The 16,693-nt window shown below is 37.5% G+C and overlaps 1 protein-coding gene across 1 annotated transcript in view; it reads left to right on the top strand.

The window, feature by feature from the left end:
• Window positions 1-15,485, top strand: part of ifngr1l (interferon gamma receptor 1-like) — a 42,292-nt gene extending 26,807 nt beyond the window's left edge. The window contains exons 4-7 of the mRNA NM_001360815.1: window positions 3,787-3,920; window positions 9,696-9,867; window positions 10,075-10,205; window positions 12,704-15,485. Of these exons, the coding sequence (NP_001347744.1) occupies window positions 3,787-3,920; window positions 9,696-9,867; window positions 10,075-10,205; window positions 12,704-13,024 (758 nt within the window). The 3' untranslated portion in view covers window positions 13,025-15,485. The remainder of the gene's footprint in view (window positions 1-3,786; window positions 3,921-9,695; window positions 9,868-10,074; window positions 10,206-12,703) is intronic.
• The last annotated feature ends 1,208 nt before the right edge of the window (window positions 15,486-16,693 follow it).

Below are 16,693 nucleotides of genomic sequence, written 5' to 3'. Positions count from 1 at the left end.
AACAAATTAAAATATTAGACAAAGATAACGCAAGTAAAAACAAAATGCTGTTTATAAATCAAGGTCTTTATTATTAAGGAAAAAGAAATCCAAACCTAGAGGGTCCTTTGTGAAAAAGTGATTGTACTCCCCCTTTAAAACATAAATTAATTGTAGTTTATCACATCTTAGGAAAGCTGAGTTAAATTTCCCTAGCCGCAGCCAGGCATGATTACTGCCACACCTATTCTTAATCAAGAAATCACTTAAGTAGGACTTGAGATCTATCAGTCTGGAAAAGGTTATAAAGCCATTTCACGGAATCCTCACTTGCCTCAGTTAAGGTCATTGTTCATGACTCCACCATGAGAAAGAGACAAAAAAATGGGCAAAAATGGCCTGCATGGCAGAGTTCCAAGACGAAAACTACTGCTGAGCGAAAAGAACATAAAGGCTTGTCTCAGTTTTGCCAGAAAACATCTTGATGATCCCCAAGACTTGGGAGAATACTGTGTGGACTGACGAGACAGACAAACCTTTTGTAAGATGTATGTCCCATTACATCTGACTTAGAAGTAACACAGCATTTCAGAAAAGGAACATCATACGAACAGTAAAATATAGTGGTGATAGTGTGATGGTCTGGGGCTGTTTTGCTGCTTCAGGACCTGGAAGACTTGCTGTGGTAAATGGAACCATGAATTCTGCTGTCTACCAAAAAATCCTGAAGGCCATCTGTTTGTGACCTCACGCTGAAGCACACTTGGGTTCTGCAGCAGGACAATGATCCAGAACACACCAGCAAGTCCACCTGTGAATGGCTTAAGAAAAACAAAATTAAGACTTTGAAGTGTCTTAGTCAAAGTCCTGACCTGAATCCGATTGAGATGATGTGGCATGACCTTAAGGCGGTTCATGCTCGGAAACCCTCCAGTGTGGCTGAATTACAACAATTCTGCAAAAAGGCCAAAATTCCTCACAGTGCTGTTAAAGACTCATTACCAGTTATCACAAATGCTTGATTGCAGTTGTTGCTGCTAAGGGTGGCCCAACCAGTTATAAGTTTAGGGGGCAATCACTTTTTCACACATGGCACTGTAGGTTTGGATTTCTTTTTCCCTTAATAATAAAGACCTTCATTTATTAACTGCATTTTGTGTTTACTTGTGTTATCTTTGTCTAATATTTAAATTTGTTTGGTGATCTGAAACATTTAAGTGTGACAAGCATGCAAAAGAATAAGAAATCAGGAAGGGGACAAACACTTTTTGACACCACTGTATATGTATATGTATGTGTATGTGTGTGCGTGTATTTATATACAGTATCTCACAAAATTGAGTACACCCCTCACATTTCTGCAAATATTTTATTATATCTTTTCCTGGGACAACACTATAGAAATGAAACTTGGATATAACTTAAAGTAGTCAGTGTAAGCCTGTATAGCAGTATAGACTTACTGTCCTTTGAAAAGAACTCAACACACAGACATTAATGTCTAAACAGTTGGCAACACAAGTGAGTCCACCTTACAGTGAATATGTCCAAATTGTGCCCAAAGGTGTGGTTGTCCCTCCCTTTTGTCATGTGACTCGTTAGAGTTAGAAGGTTCCAGGTGTGAATGTGGAGCAGGGCTGTTAAATTTGGTGTTTTGGGTACATACTCACCACTAGATATTCAACATGGCACCTCATGGCATGAACTCTCTGAGGATGTTAGAAATAGAATTGTTGCTCTCCACAATGATGGCCTAGGCTATAAGAAGATTGTTAACACTCTGAAAGAGGTTGAAGAAGTGGGAGGTCAAGCATGGTGGTGGTAGCGTCATGGTCTGGAGCTACATGAGTACTGCCGGTACTGGGGAGCTGCGGTTCATTGAGGGAAACATGAATTCCAACATGTATTGTGACATTCTGAAGCAGAGCATGATCCCCTCCCTTCGGAAAATGCGCCGCATGGCAGTTTTCCAACTTGATAACGACCCCAAACACACCTCCAAGATTACAGCTGCCTTGCTGGAGGTAAAGGTGATGGACAGGCAAAGTATGTCTTCAGACCTAAACCCAATTGAGCACCTGTGAGGCATCCTCACGCAGAAGGTGGAGAAGCTCAAGGTGTCAAACATTCACAAGCTCTGGGATGTCATCATGGAGGAGTGGAAGAGGATTCCAGTAGCAACCTGTGCATCTCTGGTGAATTCCATGCTTCAGGGTTCTGGCAGTGTTCACAAAAAATATTGACACTTTGAGCACAATTTGGACATGTTCACTGTGAGGTGGACTCACTTGTGTTGCCAGCTATTTAAATATTAATGGATGCATGTTGAGTTCTTTTCAGAGGACAATAAATCTGTGTTGCTACACAATCTGCACACTGACTGCTTTAAATTATCTGAGTTTTATTTAATTTCCGTCCCATGAAAAAATATAATGAAATACTTGCATATATGTGAGGGGTGTACTCACTATTGTGAGGTACTGTATATATAAATCTTCTTTCGGCTGCTCCCTTTAGGGGTCGCCACAGCGGATCATCTGCCTCCATCTTGCCCTATCCATTGCCTCCTCTATTTTTACACCAACCATCTCCATGTCCACCTTCACTACATCCATAAACCTTCTCTGGGGTCTACCTCTTTTCCTTCTACCCGGCAGCTCCATCTCCAACATTCTTTGACCAATATATCCACTATTCCTCAACACATGTCCAAACCATCTCAACCTGGCCTCTCTGGCTTTATCTCCAAACTGCTCCACCTTCACTGTCCCTCTGATCTGCTCATTTCTAATCTTGTCCATCCTTGTCACTCCCAATGAAAATCTCAGCATCTTCATCTCCGCCACCTCCAGCTCAGCCTCCTGTCTTTTAGACAGAGCCACAGTCTCCAAACCATACATCATAGCAGGACGCACTACTGTCTTGTAAACCTTCCCTTTCACTCTTGCTGCTATCCTTGTGTCACACATCAGCCCTGTCGTCCGTCTCCACCCACTCCTGCCTGTATCCTCTTCTTCGCCTCTTTTCTACACTGTCCATTGCTCTGGATGGTTGACCCAAGATATTTGAAGTCATCCACCATTATGACCTCTACTCCTTGCATCTTCACCTTTCCACCTGCCTCCCTCTCATTCACACACATGTATTCCGTCTTGTCTCTACTGACCTTCATTCCTCTCCTCTCCAGTGCAAACCTCCACCTCTCCAGTCCAGATTCTCTTCCACCTGCTCTCTACTCTCATTACAATGTCGTACTGTATATATAAATAAATGTATTTATTTTAAATATTTATATATATATATATATATATATATATATATATATATATATATATATATATATATATGTGTGTGTGTGTGTGTGTGTGTGTGTGTGTGTGTATATGTGTATGTATATGTATGTATATAAATATAGATAGTTAAGCTTTATCGGCTGTCTCTAAAGCACTTTTAGCTGCCTCTGGCATAAATAATAGCAATAACAATCATTATTATTATTATTATTATTTAAGAGCAGAACTTTTAGGTTTTTTTGGGCTACTGCTATGAAATATCTGCTTTTCATTCATCTTACTATATTTGTAATTCTACAGAGTTAAATGTTATTTTTCTTTGATTTGTCTTTGTAATGTGAATGCAGATGGTTTTATTCCCAAATTCTAGATTTCTATTGATGTTTATTAATCTGCATCAGTGGATATGGGCAAAATTCCTTCTTAAATGTGCTTAATGATGATATGTATATTCTGTAACCAGATGATTTTCTGTGGGATGCTGACTGTAATGTTTACGTGTCATTTGCTCTAGGTGCGGTGGATTTTCCACACATAAATGTTTCGGCCTTGCAACACACAGTTCAACTGTCTTTTGTTCATCCTTATGTTCTCTACGATTCTGAAAGTTTGAATTATGACTTCACCTACACAGTAACATGTAATGAGGTAAGGTAACAGACATTCACAACACAGAATTAATTTTTTTTTCAGACCGTTAAACCTTTTTTAAGCCTCTTTTAAAACTGAAAAGCATAAAACTTGAGCCTACTGAGCAAGTCTGACATGAGAAAAACTGGAGATATACAATTAACCTGAGTGAATATTTCTGAAATGGTATCTGTACTTTAGTGCTTTAGTGCTTTGCTGTAGTGTTTTTTAAGCAGAGTTTCATTATATTTCTGTGTTTTGTGTTTTCATTCAAACTAACATAACATTCAAGTTTAGTATAATAGATGTTGTTGATATTTTACTGTGTTCTTCTTAGACAGAATATGTCCCTTTCCCCGACTTGCTTTCAGTTTCAGCTTCTTTTCCTTCCGTGGCCTAAGATTCAGGAAACTGTGTGCGTTTTAATAAGCAGATGTTCAGAGTCCTCTGGTGCCCCCTATGGTGATGAGCATGACTTTTGAGGAGTGCATTTGTTTGACTACTGATTGTTTGTTTTAAACAAATGCTTGATTTGTTTCTCAGTGGCCATTTACATTCTTCTGGACATTAAAGCTATTTTGTAGGAAGCACTGAATTTACTAAGACTACCACTATCAATATTAATAAAGTGGTTATTAGTTTGTCAGTACTTAACATTTAAATAGCTAATATTATACGCAATGTTTTATTTTAAAAAAATACAAGCATTAATACAAATAATATTTACCCAAAAAAAAAAACCCAGATTTTTCTCAAGGGCATCGAAGCAGATCACATGTATTGCTCTCGACAATGCTATTTTAATTGGTGTGAAAGGTGCAAACACAATAAAAGTACACACTTCTCCTGCTAATAAAAAAGCAAAGCTAAATGAACAGCATCTCAATTAAACCTGACTTTACTGACCACACAGAAATGTTTCACATACACAGTCCTGCAGTACTGAGCGTGTGTAGGACAGCATTGCTTTCTTAAAGGTATTACATTTTACCTATCCACACCAACGTAAAAAATAGAAAAATTGAAGTATCTCTGTGGAGGAAAACATTTTTCAAAAACTAATTTTTAACCAGAATGTTGTTTTATGTAGACAGGAGGACAAAAACACAGGAAAATATTTACAAAACATTACCCTGGTCACAGAATAGCATAATTTAGTGGTGAAGCATAGGCAAACAGCTTTGAATGAACTGAAACGAATCAGTTGATTGACTTCAGCCGAATTTGTGCTTGGATTCACACAATTCACGGGAAACCATCTTTTTAGACAATGTTAAGGTGAAGTGTTCCCATATTTTGGACTTTTTGGGCTGTGTACCACTCTGCCCTGCAGTCTCCGCTATCAGTATTTCTTTTAACCTCTTATTCTCCAGGGTATATTTTGGTTTGTCCACCTGAATTTTCATGACCAAATCGTAAGGCAAATTATTCAGTAACTGCATGAAATAAATGTAAATTGATTATTTATTTATTTTAAAAGGTCCCCTCAAATTAACAGAACATGTGTTTTATGATCTACCCATATTACTATATGCTTATAATTTACTGCTGAAAGCCAAAAATCTTAGAAGCTCTTTGTATTGTTTTATAAAAGTAGTGTTTACAGAGCAGATCACTGAAGAGACGGCATCTGTTTATAGTTTATAGCCCAGATTTGGGGGAAAAATGGGTCAAAAAAACAGTTCACCTTCTTTTATTGTAAGGATTTAAAATGACATCACCATCTATGTTGCTGGAAAGAAGACAGTTACAGCCTCATACGACGCCCACCTTCTGAATGTAGCTTTTGAAATATGACAGTTATGAAAAATATGATGAAGTGCGTTTCGGAACCACTGGTGGTCTCAAGGAGTTGAAGAGGTTAATTGATATAATGCATATTAGATGGGAGCATTTAGCTCTCAAGCCAAACACTCAGTAACAAGATTGATTGTTACTAACTCAATATATGTAATAGGAGGTGACTTTAATACAGTTATCAGACATACAGTGGACAGACCCAATTACCGTGAACAAGCCACACAATTCCGCCTCCACGGATACGGCAGATTTTGGTCTAGTAGATCCTTGGAGAGTAATGATAAAGTCATGATATAGTCATGAACCCAGGATTGTGCATTAATCAGTATGCACTGACATTAGGATCTAACACATCCTACACATACTGCTCATCGGTTCATAAAACATGCTAAAGAATAGATTTTTTTCTTATCCAGCAAAACCATACTGCCTGACATATCAGATAATAATATACAACCAATTGTAATCAGTGACCATGCCTCCAGTATCTTTTAAATTTAACTGTAAGCAGCCCATACTGCCTACACCAAGATGGCTTTTTAATATTTATCTGCTTAAAGACACTGACATTGACTTCTTTTTTTAAAAAAAGGATGGGCATCCTTCGTTGAAATAAATAATTCCTAAGAAATTTCACCCACATTACTCTGGGAGACAGGTAAAGCAGTATTGAGAGGGAAAATCATTGCACGTTCAACAGATAAGAACTGGCATTAGAAAATAACCTGAACCAAAGAATCAAAGATAACACGTTTCAAGCATTTTATAAGGAGCTCTATACTTCTTTTGCAAGATCCACCCCAGATGACAATTAACCACTTTTTAAACTCTATTAATCTGCCAAAATATACCTCAGAAAATGCAGAAACACTAGACAAGCCAATAACTGAAGAAGAATTTTGTGATGCTTTAATGCAGATGCCCAATAATAAAGCTCCCGGTCCAGATGGCTTTCCTGCAGAATTCTACAAACATTTTTGGCACATTATGTCCCCTCAATTTTTAAAAATGATGGAAGATACACAGCACAACTAAAAAATTCCACCTCATATGAACACAGCCCTCATCTCAGTACTGCTTTAGGCCTGGCAAAGACCCAACACTTCCCTCTAGCAATCGGCCCAAATCACTTATTAACACTGATATCAAAATAATTAGTAAAGCGCTGGCTAACTGGATCGAAACGCCATTAATGTTTCACCCAGACCAGACAGGTTTTATTAAAGGATGGCACTCTTATTCAATCTGATTTCCATCAGCCAACAGCACAATTTAGATGTCATAATTACCTCATTAGATGCAGAAAAAGCATTTGATAGAGTTAACTGGAATTTTTTTTACTACATTGCAGAAATTTGGCTTTTTGAAATTTGGGAAATCATTCATCCAATGGATCAGGACATTATATACATCACCCATGGCTACAGTCATTACTAATGGGCTCACCTCCCAGAGTTTCACACTGCAAAGGGGCACTAGACAAAAATGCTCAATGTCTCCATCTTTATTCTCAGTTTTTATAGAACCACTTGCAGCAGCAATCAGACAAAATAGAAACATTAAAGGTATAATTACAAAAAACACACAACATAAGATCAGCCTCTATGCAGATGATGTATTGGTATACCTACAGGATCCATGTAACTGTCTACAAGATACAATAGCACTCATGAATACATTCTCCAAAATATCTAGCTATTCAATAAACTGGAACAAATCTACAAATCTGTAAAGGTGGTCGTAATGGTGTACCCCAAACCCTATTCCCTGCCTTCATCATTGGCAACATTAAATACCTAGGCGTCACTATATCCTTCAAACTCTCAGAGTTGTTTACCCTTAATTTCAAACCACTGCTGAAAACTGTAGAAGACGATCTACAACATTGGATGCACTTCCCTATTTCATTACTTGGTAATAGCAACTATAAAAATGTCAATCCTCCCAAAAATAAATGACCTATTTACAATGACACCTGTTCAACCTGGTTCAAATCATTACATTCTGCAATAACTACATTTTATTGGTAAAATAAAAACCCAAGAATTACAAAAAAGCAAAGAACTAGGAGGACTGGAAGCACCAAATTTTTATATATATTATCTGGCAAACTAAATTCTCTCTCTCTCTCTCTCTCTCTCTCTCTCTCTCTCTCTCATATATATATGTGTGTTTGTGTAATCTGGACACATCCTGAACAAAAATATCATTCATGGTTAGAAATAGAGCAGGAAATCTGTAAGGAAATATCTGTATCAGATCTTCCATTCATTAATCACACAATAAAATAGCATGCATGTTTCCGCCATGGTGTCATATCCACAACTCTGAGGGCCTGGTGGAAAATGCTTAACATTACCAATTGTGCCTTAGCACCATGTTAATACACTCCAATTTGGCACAATCCCAGCTTCCTTCTTAATAACTCACCATTAAACTTCACTACATGGAAAAAGAAAGGGATCACACATCTGCATCGTGTTTTTAAGGATGACACCTTTATCTCGTTTGAAGATTTGGTTCAGATATTCAGTATCGGGAAAGATCAATAATTACAATGTTTTCAACTCAAATCTGTATTGAAGTCGAACATAAATATTACAAATAACCATCTTCACCCACCCAAACTAATTGAAGACATTAATAAAACAAAAACTAATAAGAAATTGCTTTTGAAATTCTATAAACTTAGCTAATTTGGATGATTCTATTGTACTTCCAACTTTAAAATGGGAAAAAGATCTAAGAATCTCTCCTGGCATTGATTTCTGCACTCAAATGAGCTTTTACACTGTCTAATAGTAATCACCAGCTTATTCAATATAAAGTCATTCACAGATCACATATTACACAGCATAAATTGTATAAAATGGGACATATGGGCGTAGACATATGTTCTTATTGCACTTTAGACACTCCTGATACCTATTTTCACGCTCTATACAACAATTCTGGCACTCTGTCATCAACTTTATATCCCTCACTCTGGGGTCTAGCATTCCATTATCCCCTCTGCTATGTCTACTGGGTGACTACACCATTTTGAACCCCCACAACCATCACACCACTTCCACACTTATTGCACTCACTATAGCCAAAAACATTATCCTTAAACACTGGAAAACCAGGAACTCCATAAACATTACACAATGGAAAAAGATACTTTTAACTCATATATCACTGGAGAGATTAAGTGCTACAGAAATGAATCAAATGGCAATGTTTAACACTTCATGGGATCCGTTTATTAAAAATATTGACCCCTTAATACTGTAATCCACCCACCTCTGTCTAAGCCTGTTTATCAATCCCCTCATTTCAGTGAACACTTAAATATTTGCAATAGTTAGTTCACATATACATCAAGTAAACATCAACTCACACCAATTTATATACACACACAAATACACATGCACAAATGACATGAATATGAAATATTAAATATTGTTAAACCCTTTCCTTCATGATTACATTGAAAACATTTAATATTTGTCTCTTTGTTGGTCCATCTATCTACGCTTTCATCTCTGTCACACTGACTAACACACACATGTGCACACACTCACACACACACACACACACACACACACACACACACACACACACACACACACACACACACACACACACACTTGCATCAACCACCTAACCCCAATCCTGTTGTTTATTATTTTTGATTATTATCTTGGTTATACTAGATAAATGTTAGTTAAAAGTTCAATGTTATATTTTTTCTTTTTTTTTACATTTTTTTTTCTTTTTTCTCTCTCTCTTTTCTTTTTTCTAACTGTGTAATAAAAATAAAGAATAAAGTCGTCCTCCAAAGAGGGGGGTGGTGGCGGGGCAAAAAAAATCAGCATTATTGATTTAGTCAGTTGACAAACTCATTGGATATTTCATTGCATAGTGGGTGTACTGATATTTAGAAACATGTGTTGATGGGTAATCCCCCCCCCGCCCCACACTTATTTTTCATATATTTTCCTGAAACAGACGGAGTGCGGGAATGCAGAGTGTTCTATAGACGAAGATCTGTGCGCAGACGTGATGCACATTCCTGAAGATCTTTATGGTCGTTGCTTCAGTATCCATCTCGCAGCGTATATCAACAGCATACCTATAGAAACCTCAAAAGAAGTCTGCAGTTACCCCGACCCCAAACCTGGTACGATCCCTTCTTTATCTTGTGTGCTGTTGCCAAAGATTTTGACTGCTGTGTTCAGTTATGAGTGTTGTGAGCAGAACTGATCAGTCCGTTTCAGAATGATTAAAAACATTAATCTTATCAAGCCCAGCCCACACAAGAGAATATGTCTCATATTAAAGATTAGGTTAAAAATGCTTTTTTAAAATGTGTGCTTTTGTATTATAGATGTAACTCTTATAACCAGTTTGGTGTGCATTGGAGTTGGAGTCCTTTTGATATTCATAGCAGCTGGAGCAATGATGTACAAGAAGGTGGCCCAACCTGAATCCCAGAATGCAATAATCAGCAAAGTCTTGGTAAGCTCTGTGCTAACTTATTTATTATAATAAAAATAATATTATTAATCATGTAGTTATTATTATATATAAGGACTTTTCACGTGGGAAGTGTACATAAAACGGAAAAAACAGAACACATTCCCCATCAATCTAAACCATTTTACCATATAAAGAACCATTTAACATGAAATGGTTGTATATAGAACTCAGAGTTCTGTTTTTGATTATTTCTTTCCTTTGGCGCCGTCCGGGTCCAGAAGTCCATTTAGTTTTTCTTTTGACAGAAAGCCTGTAAATTGTAAAGCTGTAAATATTGTAAATATTGGTGATTGTTATGAGGGGAGGGTCTCAGTCATTCGTATCCGGTACGAAGTGAAATAAACGGCACAAAAGACGCTGAACTTGTTGTGTCTTGTTCCTTCCTGGTTCGTGCTGCAAACATCACATCGAAACCATATGTTACTGGCCCTTTTTCCCCTAGGCTTAACCATGGGGTCGTAACAATACAACCATTCTCTTTACTAAAGAAGCCTCGGAGAACCATCTTTTTTAGAAGTGTATGGCAATAAGCTATGAGAGGCCATGTGTTATTCCCATGACGCAAAGCAGGGTGAAATAACTGAGCTCGCTGTGAAAACGCAGAGTCTCGAGTGTCTTACAGCTTTCATAAAACCTTAAAAAATGTAGTGTATGAATGTGTAATATAATTGAGTGTGTGTGTGTGTGTGTGTGTGTGTGTGTGTGTGTGTGTGTGTGTGTGTGTGTGTGTATCACAGATCCTATAAGGCTTTAAAGTGCACCAGCCTCTGTTCTTCAGTTTGATTCGGTGCTCATGCACACATGAAAAATCAATGACTGTTTGTTCCATATTCACCAGTTTATATTGATTTTGTGTATATTGTATGCAGTATACTAGGGCTGAAAGAAGAATCATTTTTATATCACGATCACAATTTAAAGGCGTGTCATTTCCAAATCACGAGAGCTGCAGTTTTAATTACAGCTTATATTGCCATAACCCTGTCTTTTAAATGGGGAAATTTAACCTCTTAACACAAAGCTTGCAAACTGTTTGGTGGCATTTCAGCCTCAAGCCAGAAAAAGTGTATTTACTGACATTCTTGGCCGCAGAAATAGGTTCACTAGCCCTAATTTATATCGCAGTTATTCATATTGCTATTAGAGTGCTGCTGGAGTTTTTGAACACTGTGTCGACTCACTGTCCACTCTATTACCTTGTCAGTCCACCTTGTAATTGTAAAGTCAGAGATGATAGCTCATCTGCTGCTGCACAGTTTGGTCACAGGACACTGCCCACAGGACGCTGTTGGCTGGATATTTTTGGTTGGTGGACTATTGTGAGTCCAGCAGCGACACTGAGGTGTTTAAAAACTCCAGCAGCACTGCTGTGTCTGATCCACTCAGACCAGCACAACACACACTAACACACCACCACCACATCAGTGTTACTGCAGTGTTAAGAATGATCCACCACCCAAATAGTACCTGCTCTGTGAGGGTCCATGGGGGTCCTGACAACTTAAGAACATGAAGTGCACCTATATAGTAAGTGGAGCTGATAAAATGGACAATGAAATTTTTTTTCCAAGTCATTTTTGGTGATTTCTTTTGGTCCATTCACCATGAACTTTACACAAGGACAACAGGTATTTTCAAATTATGCCAAAAAGATTTTCCCTTAAAGCTGCCTTGTTATAATGCCCAATGTTAAAAAAAAAAGTTAAATATATAAATACATTTTTAACTGATTTGAATTAAATCATTTTGTGGTTGGTCCATTTACACAATTTACTCTTTGGTTTGTTTCACATTTGTATTTCAAACTACCGTCATGAGAGTTTGTTTTGGAAGCAGACCAAGACCCCCGAGTAAGTCTGCCTTGGTTCGGTTTGTTTGAAATAAGAACACAAAAATATTTATAGTGCTTCGCATGACAGCGCTCACACCGCACTGAAGCTACTTTCACATGGGCAGGCTTGAGTGACACAGATCCAGTTTTTTGCCTTAATGTGACAAATCCGATGTTTTCAGAGCTGTGTGGACATGCAAATCTGATTACTTGAAGCCGTTTTATATGTGGCACTAGATTAGATACATGTCCATTGACATGTGACCTTACTAAGAACCCTCAGATTGGAATTTTTTTCATATTCAGTCTTGGAATTGAGCAATGAGGCTTGTAATGTGAACATAGCCTAAGGGCTGTTCACACAGCCAGCAGTGTATGTACTTTTGAAAAACCTCAATAAAATGAAGTGTTTATTAAGATCTGTACTCTACTGGCAGCTCTTAAATAAATGCATTTGGCGTCAAACCATATGGTTTACCTGTATCAAATCGGTCTTATTGATTTGATTGAGTAATTGATTGATTGATTGATAAATATAATTTCTGTAGTGTCTCTTCAGTAATTCCGCTATTCAGAAGAGATCTTTGTTTATCCACATTTGCAAAAAACAACCAGAAACTAACTCTTCTCCACCATTCTCTTGCAGCGCATGGTGAAAACTGATCCATCTGTTATGGATCCTGAGCGGCCGACCGTGTCTGAGGTCAGATCTATAAGTCACACTCCTCTGCTGATAACCCCAGATGATGTCATGTCCATCAGCACCAGCCCGTCTCCTCCAGCAGAGAATACTCACTTTCCTGTCCAGCCCATTACTGACGCAGACTTGGTGGAGGACCAGGAGCACGGCGGTGGTGAGGAGGATGATGATTTTAATGGCTTCTCTGACAGTTTCTCAGGTTACGACTGCCAAAAGTTTCCTCTGGAGATGAGCCCTGGAGACACGGTGGAGGCTTACCGTCCATGATTAAGGGGCCCAAGTGAGCTCTCTGAAGTTGACGGTGAAGTTTAGCAAATAATGGATTAAGGAATCCAGTCCAGCACTTGGGTTCGCAGTTTTCAAGACCCAAAAACTCTTAAGTGTGTGCTTTTTATGACATACAAGTAATCACTGCATTCATAGCATAGGACTAGAATATGAGCAATATCAGATTTTCACGCTTGGGTAATAGCAGATTTACTAACGTGGGTATAATTCTGTCATTTTTGTTCTGATTTTTCCAATATTTGCATCCTTTACTTGTATGTTATGTACACTTAGCTGGCATGAAAAACAGTGATGTTCATCAGTGTTGATGTATTTTTTTTTCTATTCAAAAACCAAAAACTAGTGTTTCATACAGCCATTATGATAATGGCACAGTGCATAAGTTACACAGACTTGGCAGTTAACACTAAGCAGCTTTGCTAAGCTGTTAATACTGTTTCTGCCTTTGGTAGCTACCACATGCTTTACTGGAATGAGGCCTAAAAAATTTCGAAACAGTCATGGAAACTGTTCCAGCTGCATTCTGGATGCATTCAATATGACTGCAGATCCAGGCTTTTACCACATGGACAGTATTGTTTTACAATGATATACATAATGGCCAAATCTTCGAGCATCCAGCTTGGATGCCAGGTTCAAATCCCAAACTTTTAAAGTGTTGTTGAGGCTTATTTTATTTCAAATAAATGAATTTTCTCTCTGACAAAAAGGGATGCATGAACCAAGCAGAGTTTGAGCACTTTTTGCTGCTTTTTCTTGCAGAACGAGGCTTACTTTTACATTCAGTATGTCCATGTGATGTTAATATTATTCCTTTGACTTGTTTTTAAATCTTTAGTGTTAGTTTAGGAATATTTCTTTTGAAAAAATCATGTTCTTAAACTCTAAGAGTTTGACTGGCTGTAAGCCATTAGTTGATTACAGCCACAACCGGTCCTAAATACTAGTTTAGAGGGACACAATTGTATGCAAACATTGAAGCACCCCCAGTCAAATCATGCTTGATTTTGTTGATTTTCTAATGACAATGTGCTAAAACATCACCTAGAGCGAAGAGATTTATATGTGGCAAAGTTTAGTGCACAATTGTTTACTTTTGTGAAAACTGTTCAATTCAGCGCATAGACAGTAATTGTGCGTTAGATTATGCAGAAATATGTACTCTGCAGAGGATATTCACTTAGAAAGGTTGTTTCATCTGCCTTGTCAATGATGAATATCAGGTATTTGTGTGACAGCATGTGTGCCTAGTGATTAATGACAAGCTTTAGTAACTAAAAAAAAAAAAAAAAAAAAAAAAAGCTATTGCAGCTCTACATGCCTTGGAACAGCCTTGCCTGCACTTCCTCTTGAGATAGTTGGACTCAGCCTGATAACCTGATTGCTGTCATTCAAAGAAAACTGCAACAAATAAGTCAGACCGACAGCTGCTGGCAAGAAATTGACCTTCCTGAATTTAAGTGATTCAGCAGGCTTTGTGAATACTTGCACTTACTCTCAGGACGTCCTGCAGACGTCGTCATGCTATAAGTGAGCATTGACTTAAATGCTACCCTTTGTGATTTAGCCTATACAAGGCACATCTATACATATATATATATATATATATACGTGATGAATTTTTTAGGCATAAAGCTGTTCTGTGAAATGTTACATACATGGTTTGTAAACTAGTTCATGCGGCCACGAGTGGGCAGTTCTTCTCATCTGTGTCTTGTGTATGTGCCTTCTCACATAACCCTAACCAAAGTTTACTGGTTTCCACTCACAGCCTTCCATACATTTCTCCATCATAAGAAAATGTTACATTCGTCACATATATTACAGCAGAGTCCGATCAAGTACTGTGTTGCTTCACATTTCTTAACGACTAAATATTTCAGAACTTTTGCATGTGGCACCTTAGGTGCAAGTGAATTTTTCTGGATGTTTTCTGCATATATGTCTTTGTATGATAAAGTGTGGGTATTTGGGGTATTTTTGTGCTAGCTGGGTGATTTTCTCTTTCTTTCCAGCTGTTTGCAGAGACTCTATCAGACTGTTATGTCATGGGCTGATTTCCTAAAACCTAGATTAGGCCTAATCCGAGACTAAAAAGAATTTCCAAGTGATTCGTCATTGGCACTGCACTTTAGTCCAAGGCCTAAGCTTAATCCCTTTCTCATCAAACCAGCCCATAGATGGTTCTTACCAGGACAGCCTACCAGAAAATAAGAGTTTGTAGGGCATGTTAATAACAATATGTACATTTTTCTATGCTGTCTTTGTTGAGCAATGCTGATGGTGTGGTGAGTCTTGATTCAACGTCAGTGTAAAGTTAAGCTTAAGCTAAAGTTAAGCTCAATCAAGAACCGTCCCGGCGACTACCTGACCATTTGTACTGCTTTTTGTGACCTGTACTCTTCACTCTGCTCTCTGAAATAAACACATTCTTTCCTAATCGCCTTGTAGTTGTTTGTGTTATTTTTTCATGTCCTTGGGGCTTTTTCACAAAACAGGATTTTTCACTTAGCCAGATAACATAAGCCTAAAGTCAGTGCAAGGATTGGGCAATCTGCCTATTGGGAAGTCCTCATCTTTGGGCTCAAGTTATCTGGCTAACTGAGAAATCCTGCTTTGTGAAATATCCACCAGACTGTTAAATATCAAAATATTGATATCTCAAAATAATGATTTACATGCTTAAAATATTAAATAAATATCTTAATGATATTGTCAAAGTATTGATCAGGCATCTCACAATAATTACTTATTTTCACAAAATAATGGCTTCGAATCTCATCCTAAAATCATTTCTAGAAATATACTATAATAATATATAATATACATATTATTTACTTATTTTAAATAATATATCAAAACTACTCATAAGTCTGTTGTTAAATTGCCATTGTTTTTCAAAAAGTCATTTTCAGAGAGCATGATATATTAATAAATAATGCTATAAATATTTTTATAATACATTTTTTAATAAACAATATTTTTTAGATGCAAAGGCAATAGTTTGACATGCCACAGCCAGAGATGGAGATGGAAAAGCTGCATCTTTTCCTCAACTTTTTCCAGAAATGCATTACCTATTACTTCCGTGAAGATATTTTGATCTTGGTCGTGCAGTGACGAATAGCACTAATTAATAATTATGTTTAATGTCATATTGGAGAACACAACTGCCATAACTTACATGATCTGAGCTTTTATTAATGCTTTAACTGGCTTTTTCTACCTTGTCTGTTCATCAATCTTAAACAAGAGCAAATACTACCGTATATTTACGGAGCCCCGCTGGTGACCTCTATCAATAAAAATAATGTGTGGCCGCAACTCAGTAAGGAGTGGGATGATTAAGTTGTGGCCATGACTTAGTAAAGTGACTTATTAAAGATCCTAATGCATGGCCACGACATATGATCTCGTTCCCACACCTTACTAAGTCATGGCCACGACTTAATCATCTCATTCCCACGCCTTACTAAGTCGTGGCCATGCATTAGGATCTCGTCCCCAAGCGTTAATAAGGAGTGGCCTCGCTTTTTTTTCTTTTTTTTTTTTACACACTACATATTTTCTTTTCAGACAGTCGGGAACGGAAGACTTTTATTTTTTAAAGAAAAGTATTTTTTTCTGCGTCTGAATTCACTTTGAATC

This window comes from Pygocentrus nattereri, chromosome 5, assembly GCF_015220715.1.
Source record: "Pygocentrus nattereri isolate fPygNat1 chromosome 5, fPygNat1.pri, whole genome shotgun sequence".
Classification (NCBI taxonomy): domain Eukaryota; kingdom Metazoa; phylum Chordata; class Actinopteri; order Characiformes; family Serrasalmidae; genus Pygocentrus; species Pygocentrus nattereri.
This window is presented reverse-complemented; position numbering and strand designations above follow the sequence as displayed.